General features: G+C 39.9%; 1 protein-coding gene across 1 annotated transcript in view; it reads right to left on the bottom strand.

Annotated features, from left to right (window-relative positions):
• The window catches only part of CUX1 (cut-like homeobox 1), a 347,657-nt gene that overhangs the window by 118,833 nt on the left and 212,732 nt on the right, over window positions 1–16,092 (bottom strand). Inside the window, exon 5 of the mRNA XM_008594606.1 lies at window positions 2,314–2,451. Within this exon, the coding sequence (XP_008592828.1) occupies window positions 2,314–2,451 (138 nt within the window). The remainder of the gene's footprint in view (window positions 1–2,313; window positions 2,452–16,092) is intronic.

The following is a 16,092-nucleotide window of genomic DNA, read 5'->3' as shown; positions in this document are numbered from 1 at the left end:
GTAAGCAGGGGGCCCCACGTGCTAGGTGCTAATCAGCTGTGCCTGAGGCTCAATTTACTCATCTTTAATGGAGGGGGGTGGGTGTAGCACACGATAGAAATCCCTCTCCTGCTCTAACTTTTTGACCATCTATACTACGACTGTGATGATTAAAACAAGTGATGTGTACCCCCCACCATCCAAATTATGATCATTCTTTTTTTTTTTTTTTTTTTTTTTTTGTCTTTTTTTCCTGTCCGGCAATGGATCACAACCCTCAGTGTCGCGCCCGTACCGGACCGGACCAGCAACGGGATCGCAACCCTCGGTGTCACGCCTGCACCTCACTCAGCCAGTGAGCGGGAACCGGTCTGTATGTGGGATCCGAACCCTCGGCGGGAGTGCCACCACGCTCCCAAGCGGCGCACTGTAGCAGTGTGCCACCGGGCCGGCCCAATCATCATTCTTATTCTGGGAAAGGAGGAGAGGAAAATGATATTTTCTGAGAGGTTGGAAAAATCTGTTATCAATAAATAAAGAGGGGGAAATTTCTGGAAAAACAACGATGCTCAGTAAGCAGTGGATACTTACTGAGTGCTAAGTGCTCCGCATACATACACTCCTCTAACCCTCCAATGACCCTGCATGGTCTAGATGAAAATTGCCACCCCCAAGAGACTTTTGACAAAGTGAGGGACCTTGCCCACAGTCACACAGCAAGGTGGTGGCAATGAAGGGATTCAAACCAGGTCTGTCTGCCTCTGGAGCCTTTGTTCTTAAATCTTGGACTATATAATGCATTTTAAAAAGCCCCTCAGACAAGGCCTTTGGGCAGAGAACATTCCACACTCATTTATGGTTCCTGGTCAGCCACTGTGCAAGCCACCAGCAGCTGGCAGGAGAGGCACTGGTGACACAAGGAAAGGGGAAGAAAACCCTGCACAGCCCCTAGGCCCACCTGTGCCATCCTCCAACAAAACAGAGGCCAACTGAATAAGACACACAGAGTAGAACTGTCAAAATTAGATGCCAGATGTCACTGGAAAACAAAAACAAAAAACCCCTCCTTTCAGGTAGTGCTCCCATGAAAACCAGATGTGCTGACAGGGTACCCTTCACCTGAGTCCTGGGGTGATTCTGACAAGGAACGGTTCCGACTGGGAGAAGGTAGAAGCTTTTCTCAGAGGGATCACAGCCTTAAGCACACCACCTCTTTCAAGCAGAACAAAGCTGTCCCTTCCAGTCCCAAAGGCTCCCCACTCTCTCTGTGGAGCTGGATTGAGGCCTGGCTGGCCTGAGGGCTTGAGCACACCAGTGACCGCAGGGGGACTTGCTCAGAGACCCCTGAGGGGAGGGCCTCCATACAGCTGTCCTCACAGCCCAGGCCTGTACCTTCTGGCTCTTCCACATCATCTCAGTCTCTTTCTGGATCCTTTCCATGGACAATCCCTCCTCCTAAGTCTGTCCCAATGTTCTTAAAGCCAAAGGATGCTTTTAAACATCTCCTTGATTAACTCTTCATCAAGCCCTCGAAGCACATGAAGTAGAAGGTCATGTGGAGAAAGTAGCCAGGTGAGCTCTTCTCCTCTCATCTAATTCCTCACCCACATCCCCAAATAAAAACAAACAGGCTGAACTGTTACTTGGAACTGGTTGAAAAACGTGCAGCTGCTGTCAGATGGGGCTGCGGTCTTCCCCAAGACAAGGAAGCCACGAGACTCCAGCATTCTGAATAACCTGGATTTCAGGTATAGGAGACATTTCTTTGTTCTTCCCTAACAGGAACAACCAGGCAACCTCTGCCCTCTCTGTCTAGATGACGGCTGGGCAACCACACCAAGAGGTTGTTTTCCTTCATTAAATTCATAATGAATAGGCTGCTCCAACAAGGAAACAGCACTGCTTAAGCATGCAGCCTTTAAGGACGCGTCTGAAGGCTTAATGTATCGGCAGCAATTATTAAATGACTTACTGTGTGTGACCCTTTGATCATAAGCTGGCTCTCTGACAGGTGTCGCCCAGAGGCAGCACATCAGTCTTTGAAAAGGCAGATCCTATCACATGATGATTCAGGAAGAATTCTCAAAGAATCCTGATCAGTCTCGTCAAAGGGCAATAAAATCACATGTAGTTATTGTGCAGAGGAAAAGTTTCACTTCTAAATAGCTAAGCATTATTATTATCTCTCTTTAACGATTCTGAGTCTTGCCCCACCCTGACTTTATGACGTGTATTACAATTAGAGCTAGTTTCAACAGTTTGGGGAAGGCAATTAAAAAAAAAAAAAAGTAAAAGAAAAAAGAAAGAAAAGTGAAGACTGTATTTTCCACCAACCTTGATTTTTCACCTCTGCGAATTCCTTGTTGTACTCTTCAAGAGTTTCCCTAAGTTTCTGGTTCTCTGTTTCGATGTCGTGCAGGCGCTGCACTTTGAGCTGGAGCTGCTGCCCGAGATCCAGAGCTGGCGCTGGGTCTGCATGACAGGAAAATGCACATCAACCCTTTCTGGACCCACATGTGCCACATGCATAGCATACAGAGGCCCGAGGCAGGTCTCCCGGGGTGTCTGGGAAGCCAGCCTCCAGCAGGCTCCCTAGGATGGAGATAGCCCTCCAGATGTCAGTCCCAAGGCTCCCGTTGCCTCGCCTTGTTCTGCACAGGCCTGGGAGTCCCCTGGCAGGTTGGGGTCCTTCTCTGATGCTTTACAAAGGAAGGACTCACCTCAGGGTCTTCAACTTGTGAAAATGGGGTGGGAATAGCCAGTGGGGCTCACTGCTAATTGCCAACTGCTCTGGAATGGTGTGACACTTTTAATGATTTTCATTATTGGATTGATAAGAAGAGAAGTACACGTGGCTGTGGCAAGGGAAGGAGCCCCAGGAAAATCAACCATGTGCCTAATGCCGGATTTGGAGGATGAAGAGTCCGCAGAAAGGTGCCCATAAGCTTACAGGTTCCAATATGAAGCTGGAATTATAAAATCCAGTTATCAAGTTGGAAATAACACTTGATACTCTCAGAGAGTCACACAATTCATAGGACACTTCATGGACATTGTCTCATTTAAGCCTTGCAACGATCCTGGGAAAGAGATGTGCGACACTATGTTCCTTTCCCAGAAGGGGACACTAAGGCTCAGGAACTCGCCCCAGGTTACCTGGTGAGGCACAGAGAATGCGAATCCAAGTCTGTTAACTCCACGTGACCATTCTGTACAACAAGGAAGATCACCCGACAGAAGAGGAGATAAACCCTTGGGCTTTATAAGAAGCCACCCCGTTTCAGGACACTGTCACTTTTCATCACAATCCCCTTTACTAATGAAGGATATTCAGAAGAGTCAGGGGTTAGCAGCTGCTGATCCGAAGCCTGGAGAACCCTGTAGAAGCACAACTGGTGACCCAGCACACCCCACTGTGGGTCAGCAGGTTGGCCAGCCAGGAGGCCGCCATGCTCCTGATTATAACACAGAGAGCTGAGCAATGTGGGCAGAATAGCATCTGGGTGAGTGGTGTGAAGTCTTGCAACCAATTCAGTGTGATACCTGCCAGAATCCAAAGTTAGAGATCGTGGACATGGAATTTATGGTACTGACTCTCAGCCTTCGCATTTACTGTTAATTCAGCCTAAGAAGGAGAGACATTCAGTGTTCATCTGCATCAGTTCCATCTTTATTTTTCCTCCTGCTGCCCAAGAGGCAATTATAATTCACCTGCTGGGCACCAGAGGAGCACTTCCTCTGAAATTCTCAGGCCCCGTCAGAGAAGAATACCCAAGTTCACAAGGCTTAGAAAGATTATTGAATGTATTTCTGGCATGGGCGCCAGCATCACTTGTGAGATGGCTGCAGAGATTTAGTCTCCTGTTGAGGAATTCTAAACACCAAGCACCATGGATCAACAAGGGTATATATTCAAGAGCTCACTTAATTTTCAAATGCCAGAGTCATTAATTTTTTAGACCACCCTTGGTTCCTGGAAATGAGGGCTAGGTCTACCAAGCCGCAGTTAATGTGTCCAACAAGAGCCAGGAACTCTTTGAGATGCCAACATCTTTGCAGAGTTTACAAAAGACAGGCCCTGTGATATGTCGAGGGCAGTGTCGGCAGACCCTGCGTGCTGGGGCCTGACACCAATGCTGTCCATCATGCCAAACCCCTGGCTGCTGGGCATTTATTCTGCATGTATACACAAGTTTATGCCAGCATCACTTTCTCATTTATGACTTTTCATTATTATTTTAATCAGCATTAAAATATTTATGTTAAATTAGATTTCAAAAGCTATTTTGGGGAGATGGTTCTTTGTAAGCAAGAGTAGCTATAACACAAAAAACTGAACTCATCAGAACATTACAGGTGCAGGTTTTTTTTTTTTTTTAATTTCAGTATCTTCCCGGGATATCTCCCCAGCCTCTCCCTTCGCCACCTCCATGGCCTCATGGTGGGCAAATGACCTCACAGAAATGAATGGTACAGCCACAACCTTCGTAGAGAACTATAATCTGAACCTGATAGAGAGGTCAGGGAAGGGGGCAGGAAGGATCCACCTCACTCGCACAAAATTCTATTCCCATTCGCTCATATGGCTTCCCGGCACAATTGCCAGCACAAATTATGTTTTTAAAGAACTAAACCAGTATACTGCCCTTCATCCCTAAAATTTCTCTCACCAATGTTTCCAGTCCATTCCTTTTAAAAGGCTGGGACCCACTATGTCTGCACCAAATAAAAAAGAGCTTCCCTCGTGCGATTCAGTAAAGAATCCAGTGACATAGAAAAGTAACATGCACATTATCAAGTGAAGAGCAACTAGACCTTTAGACAAATTTTCAGAGCATTATATTATAAACGAAAATTCTGGCAATCTCATGATTATTCATTATGGCATGTATATTTAATTTAACACTATTAAAGGTTAATGCCTAAGTAGCAAAACCAGTCACAGAATAAAGAATGAACTGGATGTTCAAACATCTCTATGCATTAAACTTCAAACTTTACTACAGTACAGCTGAATGACTCAATGCCTACAGCATTTGAATATTGTTTTGGGATATGTAAAAGGCACTGCTAAAGTACCTCTTAGGCTTAATTTTTATTACTTGTATTAAAGGAGCAGCTAATTACCACATGACAATATAATGACTCTAGCATGTTTGGGCTAGAGACCAAAACAATGAATTTCAGCATGCCAAACCCCAACCTGCATGTTAATCTGGGGAAATCATAGCTTTTTGTCTCGTTAATGATTTCCAATGCCATTTAAACCACACATACAAGTATTGTTAGCTCTTATTCTGAATGTCAGAAGCCTCCAATCTCAGCAGGTTAATTAGAGAACTGTCTGGGAGGTGAGAGAACACACCCATACGTGAAACAGGAACACACCAAATCCTGTAACCTGTCTTCCCAGCCTCCTCCAGTTCAATGTCCTCTACTCCATCCACCCAACAAGACAAACTTGCAAAGTGTTCTACAATCATCTAATAGTTAATTCCTAAAACACTCTTTGAGATATTATGTAGCTCATTATGCAACACAGGACTCAAAGAATGTAATTATAATAAATAACAATACCATTGCCTATATTTACTCAGCACCTTTTCCTAATTTCGTGTAACGTTATCTCATTAATTCCAGCCACCACAGTCAGAGGTTGGGGGAGGGTGCTCTGTACATGTGTCAGGTGCTGGCATCTCACCCAGGGACACAGTGGGGAAAGAAGACGGCCAGGCAGAAAGGTATGCAAAAGTCTAATTATGATTTCTGCTTCCTGAACCAGCAGCCAACAAAATTATACTGTCTCTTCAAGTACTAATTTAACAAGTATTTCCCAAGCAACTTCTGCTCTGGGAAAGGCCCAGGTTAGGCACTGGGATGGACACTTGGCCAAGTCAGCAGGGACCAGCCTCACAGAAGAGATAAACCATGTATACAAATAACAAAGTTAAAGCAGGAAAGGCCAGCATGAAGATCAGATGGTAGAAGACCACTCCAAGACAGAGAAACTGGGAAAAATAGTTTTTTTTTTAAAAAAAAAAAAAAGAAGAGGTGGTACTTGAGTTGTCCCCCGAAGGACACACAGGATTCAGGTGTGTGGAACCTGTGGGGAGCCAGCCCATGAGGAAGACACGGCAGGCAGCAGAGCGTGGAGTGGGAACAGAGCATGCAGGCAGCTGCCTGCAGCCTGTGTGCATACTCTGTGGCCTCAGGCTGTGCCAGCTGCTGAGGGGATACGTGGTGGACAGGACAAAATCTCTGCTCTCAAAGGCTTAATATTCTCCTGAAATGAGGGAGACAGACAATATGTTCAAGAACAGCCAAGCATGAGAGAGGAAGCAGGGTGTGTATGCCAGGAGTCGCCAGTAGGAAGGGGAAGGGGTCCTAGAGACAGGGACAGGGAAGGCTCTCTGAGGAGATGAATGGGAAATGACTCTGTGAGGATTCACTGGAGGCAGAGGCAACAGCCAGTGCAAAGGCCCCGAGGTGAGTGTGAATGTGCATTTCAGAGCACAGAGAGAAGCCCATGTGGCCACACTGAGGAGAGGAAGAGTGGTCACAGAGGGGAAGCTGTGCTCAAGGATTTAAGAAAAAACATGAATGTGATAAGGAGAGAAATAGAAGATATAAAGAAGAATCAAACTGAATTATAGACCTGAAAATACAATGTCTGGAATGAGCCAGAGGACAGAATCTGGTTCACTTCTACTCCTGTAGGGAAGCTGTCAGAAGAAGAGGGCTTGTGCAAGACAAGCCATGGGGGCACAAGAAGGGAACTGCAGGACTTCAAACGCCAGAAAGGTGTTGGTTTTCTATTGGCAAAAGTATTTAAGAGTTTTAAGCTTAAATATGAGCTATGAAATTTTCTTTAAGACAGCTAAGTGTTTCAAATTAGCTGCCCTGTTCTGTGATGGTGAATAGCTATATCAGTAATATGCTGCCTGACAGACATCTTTGAAAAAATAAACAAATAATCTATGTCTTTGAAGTAAACATGGTGCTTTTATAGTTGGTGAGGAAAAAAACTTACTCCATTAAAGAAACTTATGCTGTAGTGACAGCATTTTAGAAATGGATATTTGGGAAGGCTACCATCATCATATATACTTATGGGAAAAGACAACATCTTCTATAAAAATGTCTCAATACCTTACATCACAAGAGGGAGTGCAGGGTAATGGATTAGAGTGTGGGCCAGACTGCATGTGTTTGAATCCCAGCTCTGCTACTTATTGGTTGTGCAATCCTGGAGAAGTTATTTAACTTCTCTGTAACTTAGTTTCTTCATCTATAAATTGGGCATAATAATTATGCCTCTATCATGAGGTTGTTATGAGAATTAACTTAGAAAATTACCAGGCACAGAGTTAATACTCAATAAACATTACCTATTATTATTTACCAACTCAAGCTTGACTAAATATTTGCCAAAGAAGTTTTAAACCACTTGTTAATAATATAAAAAATATAACATCTTCTGACTAGTTTAGCAAGGAAAATTGAATATCAAGGAAAATGCAAATATACTAGGCCAGTTTCTACAAACACCTTCGCATAATTGGTACACAGGTTTCAAAAATATAAATCATATTTTTTTAAAAAAAAAAAAAACAGCCAGTGATGCACCTCTTCAGTTTGGATCTACATATTGTTGAGCTATCTTCTCCAGCCGTTTATAATAGGCATTAAAATCAAGAATCAAAATTAACAAAATTTGGAGACTTTGCTTTTGGCCATGACTGATTCACTGGTACTGGACTTACCCTCTGGCCATAAACAACTAGAAAAATAGGGAAAATATATGAAACAACCATTTACAGACATCCGACAACCGACAGAACCGTGATCCCTGAGAGAAAGAAAACAAATGAGGTGAGCCCCACGATCACCCATTCTTCCAGGAAGAGCTCTCTGGACTGCAGCACAGGGAAGGGGGAACCCAAGCAGAGCATAGTGGTCTTCCTGGGTTGAGAAGACAGAGATCAGAAGACTGGGAGGCTGTGGCAACTGGAATTTGCAGCACAGAGCACAGAAAAGGGAGAACATGTACAGAGAATGAGCTACAGAAATCTGCAGAGGGGTATTCCAGAATCTGTTGCTAAAAGCTAAGGTGTGTGTGCCTATGGTCACTGCAAGGAAGGTGTAAGCTGAACAACTCCCAGAGTCCACTGAGGGTTGGGAGACTTCCAAGTTACAAATAGCCCGAGAGGAGAGACTTGTTGAAGAACAAGGGCACTCAGTAAAGACATGAGAACTGCCACACTAGAGTAGAGGGCTAAACTAATCTTAGATTCTAGTCCAGACCTACCCCCAAAAGCTAAAAACAAGCCTCAGAATTATCAAGCTGATCTGCAAGCAATTTAACTGCCTGCCCAAACAAACTTCAATACTACAGACAAACTTCAACACTCTTAAGAAAGATGACAAAATCCAGACAGTTAACATTCACAATGTCCAACATCCAACCAAAAATTACTAGACACACAAGGAAGCAGGATAATCAGGGGGAAAAAATCACTTAATAAAAACAGAACCAGAAATGACAAGATATAATGAAACAAATAGACAAAGACTAAGACAGCTATTACAAGTATGCTCAAGGATTCAAAGAAAAATATAAACACAATAAGGAGAGAAATAGAAGATGTAAAGAGAAATCAAATGAAATTCTAAAGCTTAAAATAAAATATCTGAAATAAAAAAAATTTCACTAAGTTGGTTTAACAACAGATGAGATAGACATTGCAGAAGAAAACAGAAAAGTGAATTCCAACACAGTCAAGGAAATTGTCCTAATAGAAGCAGGAAGAGAAAAGATTAAAAAAAAAGTTATTAAACCTCAGCAACCCATGAAACAAAATTAAGTAATCTAACATACATGTCCCAGAAAGAAATAGTACCAAAATCTTCCACATTAGGTGAAAGCTATAAGCCTAAAAATTCAAGAAAGTAAATAAACTCTAAGCAGGATAAACACAATGAACACCAATAAGCATAATCAAATTACTGAAAATAAGAATAAAAACTTAAAATCCTAAAAGGCAGAGGGGAGGAAAGACAAGAATGACTGAAGACCTCCTGTCAGAGACAGCCAGTCCTGAGAAGGAAAAAAACAAAAACTGAAACCAACAACAAAACAAGTTTATACCCAACAAAAAATAGCCTTTAAAAATGAGGGTGAAAAAGATTTTTTTTTTTTCAGATTAACAAAAAAATGACAAAATTCATTGCCAGTGCACATGCACTATAAAAATTGTTAAAGGAAATTCTATAGACTGAAAGAAAATGATGACAAGTGGAAACCTGGATCTACACAAAAGAACAAATAACACTGGATATGGTAAGTATATGGGTAAGAATAAAATAGTTTTTCTCATTTATTTTTAAAAATTGACTACTTAAAGCAAAAATAATAACAATGTACTGTAGGGTTATAACATATGTAGAAGTAAAATGAATAACAATATGCAAAGAACAAGAGGGAGAAAATGGAAGTGTATTGTAAGATTCTTACATTGAATGTGAAGTGGGATAATATTATTTGAAGATATAGTGTGAAAAGTTAAAGATGCTTACTTTACACCATAAAGTAAATACTAAGAAGGTAAAGAGTTATAGCTAATGATTGGGGAGATAAAATAAAATCATAAAAAATACAACAATTAATCAAAAGAAAGCAGGAAAAGTACAACAAAAAAACAGGTGAGACAAATAGAAACGGTAAGATGGTAGACTTAAATCTAACTTTATTCATAATTACATTAATGTAAATGATCTAATATTCCTGTTAAGAGGCAGATTGTCAGACTTGATAAAAGAGCAAGACATAGCTATTTACAAGAAATACAACTTAGCAATAAAGGCACAGATAGGCTAATAGTAAAAGGATAGAAAAAGATATAACGTCAAAATGCTAATCAAAAGAATGCTGGGGGACCTATATTAAAATCAGACAGAGGAAATGCTGTGGACTGAATGTCCCCCCCAAACTCACTGAAGCTTGCACTGTGTCCCCCAAGTTTTAAATATTAGAAACTTAGCCACCACTGTGACTGCTGAAAGGGTGGGAAATCCTATTATGGTAATTGAAAAGAGGGGCCTTGGAGAGGTGATTAGATTGTAGTACCATGCCATAGTAAATGGATTAATAATGGTGTGGTTCTGAGGGCTTTAAAAGGAGAGTACACAAGAGGTTAGTCTCTCTCTGCTTCCACCATCCTGCAATGTGAGACCCCTGGGTCACTGTCACCACCACCAGATGTGTTCCTTGGACTTTGGACTTCCCAGCCTCAGAAACTGTAAGCAATAAATTTTTTCTTTTAGTATAAATCACCCAGTTCCAGGTATTTTCTTATAAGCAACAGAAATAGATTAATACAGGAAACTTTAGGATAAGAAATATTACAGGAATAAAGAAAATCATTGTATAAACTTAAAAAAGAATCAAATCACAGAGAAGATATAACAATCTTAAAGGTATACACACCCCAAAACAAAGCTTCGAAACACACGAAGCAAAACCTGACAGAACTGAAAGGAGAAAAAGTCCACAGTAATAAAGATTTGAAAACTCCTTTCACATTAATTAATAGTACAATTAGATATAAAATCATTATGTATACAAAAGACTTGAAGAACACTGTTAACCAACCTGAGCCAACTTTTATGGGGTCAATATACAACAACTACAGAATACGCATTCTCTTCAAGAGCACACAAACATTTATCAATATAGAACACACACAAGGCCATAAAACAAGTTTCAAGAAACTAAAATTGAAAACTAGGAAAAATGAGAAAAATCAAAGCAAACAAAAGCCCGTTCTCAAAACTATATCATTAAAATCAATAAGCTGCTAGCCAGACTGATAAAAAAAAAAGAGAATTTGCAAATTCCAAAATCAGAAAATGAAAAAAGGGACATCACCACACATCTTAAAGATATTTTAAAGATAATAAAATATTATAAAAAACACTGTGATAATTTACATGAGATGGACCATTCCTTGAAAAATTTCCAAACTACCAAAACTGAATCAGAAGAAATAAAAAAAAAGTCTCACAGCCTATTAAAGAAGTTAAATTTGTAATTAAAAACCTTGCAACAAAGAAAATCCAAGGCCCAGATGGCTTCACTGGTGAAACTTGAGAAGTTTTAGGAAGAAATAATGTCAATCTTATCCAGATTCCTTTGGCAAATAGAGGAAAGGGGAACACTTCCCAATTCATTTTATGAGACCAGCACTTCCTTTATACTAAAAGCCAATAAAGGGCGTGGGGGGGGGGGAGGACGACAAACAAACAAACAAAAAAACCCCAAAAAACCCAAACTACAGTTCTTTTTTTTTCTTTTTTCCCTTTTTGTCTTTTTTCGTGACCGGTAACGGGATCGCAACCCTCAGTGTCGCGCCCACACCGCGACCGGCAACAGGATCGCAACCCTTGGTGTCGCACCCGCACCGCGCTCAACCAGTGAGCGGACTGGTCTCTATATGGGATCCGAACCCTAGGCAGGAGCGCCGCAGCACTCCCAAGCGCCACACTCCACCGAGTGCGCCACCGGGCCGGCCCCCAAACTACAGTTCTTTATTCCTCATGAATTTAAAGACAAAAATCCGTATTAGCAAATTGAATAGCACAACACGTCAATGTAAGATTGGTTTAACATTTGAAGATCAAATGATTTCACCTTGTTAATAAAAGAGAAAAATCATATGATCATCTCAATAGATGCAGAAAAAAAAATCAAACAAAACTCAATACCCATTCATAACAAAAACTCTCAGCAAACTAGGAATAGAAGAAAATATCCTCAACCTTATAAAGAGTGTCTACAAAAAAATCCATAGCTTATATTATACCTAATGGTGAAAGACTGAATGCTTTTCCCTACTGTTGGGACCCATGCAAAGACGCCTGCTATCTCCACTTCTATTCAACATTGTACTACAGGTAGCCAGTGCAAAAAAAGCAAGAAAAAAAAAAAACATACAGCATTATAGATTGGAAAGCAATAGGATACAGTAAACTTGAACAATACTAACAACTGACTTGACCTAACTGACATTTATAGAACATTTTATCTAACAACTATAAATACACGTTCTCTTCTAGGGCATGTGAAACTCAGAGTATCCTAGGGAAAATGCAAAAAAACTTGTAGAACTAAAAAGTGAATATAATAAGGTCACAAATATCATATAAAAATTAATTACATTTCTGCATAAAAGCAACAAACAATAGGAAAATAAAATTACAAAGAAAACACCATTTACTATAGCATTCAAAAACATGACCTACTTAGGGATAAACTGAACACAGTATTTGCCAGGCTTATACATTAAAACTGTAAAACATTACTAAGAAAAATTAAAGATGACTTAAATAAATATACCAAGTTTGGATTGGAAGACTCAATAGCATTGTTAATTTTCCTCAAATTGATCTACAGATACAGTGGAATCATGGAAGGCTTGTTTGTAAAAACTGACAAGCTGAATCTAAAATTTATATAGAAACTCAACTAGCCAAAACAATTGTGAAAAAGGAGACAAAAGATAAAGTACTTATATTACCTGATTTCAAGACTGACTGTAAAGCTACAGTAATACAGATAGTGTGAAATTGCACAGGGATAGACATACAGGTTAATTAAACAAAATAGAGGGTTCGGAGAAAGACTCACGCATACTGCATAAAAGCAACAAACAATAGGAAAATAAAATTACAAAGAAAACACCATTTACTATAGCATTCAAAAACATGACCTACTTAGGGATAAACTGAACACAGTATTTGCCAGGCTTATACATTAAAACTGTAAAACATTACTAAGAAAAATTAAAGATGACTTAAATAAATATACCAAGTTTGGATTGGAAGACTCAATAGCATTGTTAATTTTCCTCAAATTGATCTACAGATATAGTGGAATCATGGAAGGCTTATTTGTAAAAACTGACAAGCTGAATCTAAAATTTATATAGAAACTCAACTAGCCAAAACAATTGTGAAAAAGGAGACAAAAGATAAAGTGCTTATATTACCTGATTTCAAGACTGACTGTAAAGCTACAGTAATACAGATAGTGTGAAATTGCACAGGGATAGACATACAGGTTAATTAAACAAAACAGAGGGTTCGGAGAAAGACTCACACATATGCCATACATTAAGTTTCAACAAAACTGGACCCTTACCTCATACCACACATAAAAATTAACTCAAAATGCATCAGAGGCCTTAAGGTAAAAGAACTATACAACATCGTTAAAAAAACACAGGAGAAAATAATTACAACCTTGGGGTAGGCAATGATTTCTTAAGACATAAAAAGCAAGAACCAAAAGAAAGAAAAAAATCAGACATTATTAAAATGAAAAACTGTTCTTCAAATGACAACAAACTGGAAGAGAATATATGCAATGAATATATCTGACAATAGACCTGTATGTAGAATATGCAAAAAATTCACAACTCCATAACACAAACAACCCACTAAAAATGGGCAAAAGACTGAAAATGAAGGTCCATCTATGAATGACCAAAAAGCACACAAAAAAATATTCAGCATCATTAGCCATCAGGAAATGCAAATTAAAATCACAATGAAATATGTTACACACTCACTAGAACATCTAAAATTAGACAATACCAAATGATAGAGAGGACACCAGAGTCACTGGAACTCTCTCCTCTGTTTCTGGTTGGGGGATAAAATGATACAACTACTTTGAAAAACATCTTGGCATTTCTCATCAAGTTAAATGTGCAGCAACCCTATGGTCCAGCAATTCTAGTCCTAGGTATTTGCCTAAGAGAAATGAAAACATATGTCCACATAACAACTGTCCATACATGTTTATAGCAGGTTTATTCGTAATAGCCATAAACTGGAAACAATCCAAATGTCTGATGCCAGAAAAAAACAAGGATGAATCCCAAAAACTCTATGCTGAGCGAAAAAAGCCATATGTAAGAGTACATATGGAATAAGTCCATTTATATGAAACTCCAGAAATGACAAACCTAATATGTAGTGACAGAAAGCAGATCAGTGGCTGGGATTTGGGGTCATAAGGAAACTTCTGAGGTGATAGAAATGTTTTATATCTTGTTTGAACTGAACTGAAATGGGGACATTTTATTGTATGTAGTTATACCTCAATAAAGTTGACTTAAAGATGTAATTTTTAGAGAGAGCAAAAAGTTTTTTATACGCCTAATAAAAATTTTAGGTCTTTTTTACTCTTCATAACATCCTTTTATTTTGTTTTTAGTACATGACACATATGTATTTGATACACTAGTATAATTATACACGTGTGTCATACAGATAAATAAGAATATATTGGGGGTACAAATTCAAAATATTTTACTCTTGGGGTATGTGAGCAAAAGCCACTTGGATGGAGACCGGTTCCCACTCACTGGCTGAGCGCGGAGCGGGCGCAACACCGAGGGTTGTGATCCCATTGCCGGTCAGTAAAAAAAAGACAAAAAAGGANGGAGCGGGCGCAACACCGAGGGTTGCGATCCCGTTGCCGGTCAGTAAAAAAAAGACAAAAAAGTAAAAAAAAAAAAGCAGTTCTGAAAAATAATGACATTCCACTTTATTTCTGGATCCTAAATGCCAGGCCAATGGAGATACCAGGAGAGAATGTTTTCCTAAATCCAAATTGAAACCTCCCCTGGAGTACCCTAGAGCACGAGCATTTTGGAGCAAGTTCTGAAAATGCAATTGCCTACAAATGGACTCTTTTCAGCCAGTTCTCTTTTAGGACTTCCGAAAACCTACAACATCTGCTTTTCAGAATTACAGGCCAGTTATCCTATGGAAATAAAGTCAGTCATGAAACACTGAGTTCTAACACTGAGTTCCAGCACTAGAACTCAGTGTTTGATGAGTCAATGAATATTTTATATCACTGGTAATGTGCTTCCTAAGACTCAAATCTTAAAATAAACCCTTCCAGGCACTGCCTTTGTGTTTGAAGGGTTTATGTCTGTAGGAACTAAACCACATCTTAGCAAGGAGTAAAATATGATTCTTCCAAGGGGGCCACAGATAGAGGCAAAGAGGAAGGACAACTTGCAATTCTAATGAACTTTGCAACTAAAGTAGAGAAGTCCTACACTACCAAGGAACAGACAGTAGCTCCACCAACTCTGTGTCTTTTCTCCTATCTGGGAACACTTTCAAATATACCAATACCGAGATGTTTCTGGAACACAAAAGTCGGTTGTGTTTTATACACATTTATAAGTATTCAACAAATACTTGACTAAGTTCTTATCTGTAAAACATAAAATAAGGGCTATTCAGAAATGAAGATTGCAAGTTATTTTACTGATTTATGCTTTTCTCCCCCAATTGCAGAAGTAAACACATGCTCATTATAAAAAAAAACCTGAAAAGTATCAAGTAGCAAGAGCAAGTCACCCACACAAGGTTAATTACTGGCAGTTTATGCATACCATCATAATTTTGCTCCGAACGCAGTAAAATTCCAGCTATGCAAGTGCTTTTAAGAGGAGGCCATTTCAGAACACTCCCAGCTATGAGAAGGTCAGACTTTAAGGGGAGAGACATTTACTTCTCGTTTCACTGCAGTTAGGGACAGAGCTCCTACTTTACCCATTAAATTATGGAATATTTTCTCAAAGGTACTGTTAACTCTCCCACCACCTACCTGATGGGGACCCTGAGCCAAGTCTTATTTGCATTTGTATCTTTTCAGGTGCATGGTCCAGGGCCTGAGCTGCCAGGAGCCATTTCAGAACACTCCCAGCTATGAGAAGGTCAGACTTTAAGGGGAGAGACATTTACTTCTTGTTTCACTGCAGTTAGGGACAGAGCTCCTACTTTACCCATTAAATTATGGAATATTTTCTCAAAGGTACTGTTAACTCTCCCACCACCTGATGGGGACCCTGAGCCAAGTCTTATTTGCATTTGTATCTTTTCAGGTGCATGGTCCAGGGCCTGAGCTGCCAGGAAGCGCAGGTGGAATATAAGCATGAATGTGACTTCTGAAACAGCACACCTTAAGCCCTTCCTTGAACACCGGGTCACTGTTGTTGACAGATGTCATTGATTTCTGCTCTCACTAGC

This window comes from Galeopterus variegatus, unplaced genomic scaffold, assembly GCF_000696425.1.
Source record: "Galeopterus variegatus unplaced genomic scaffold, G_variegatus-3.0.2 Scaffold164, whole genome shotgun sequence".
Taxonomy (NCBI): domain Eukaryota; kingdom Metazoa; phylum Chordata; class Mammalia; order Dermoptera; family Cynocephalidae; genus Galeopterus; species Galeopterus variegatus.
The sequence above is the reverse complement of the archived record's forward strand: the minus strand, read 5'-3'. Positions and strand labels throughout refer to the sequence as shown.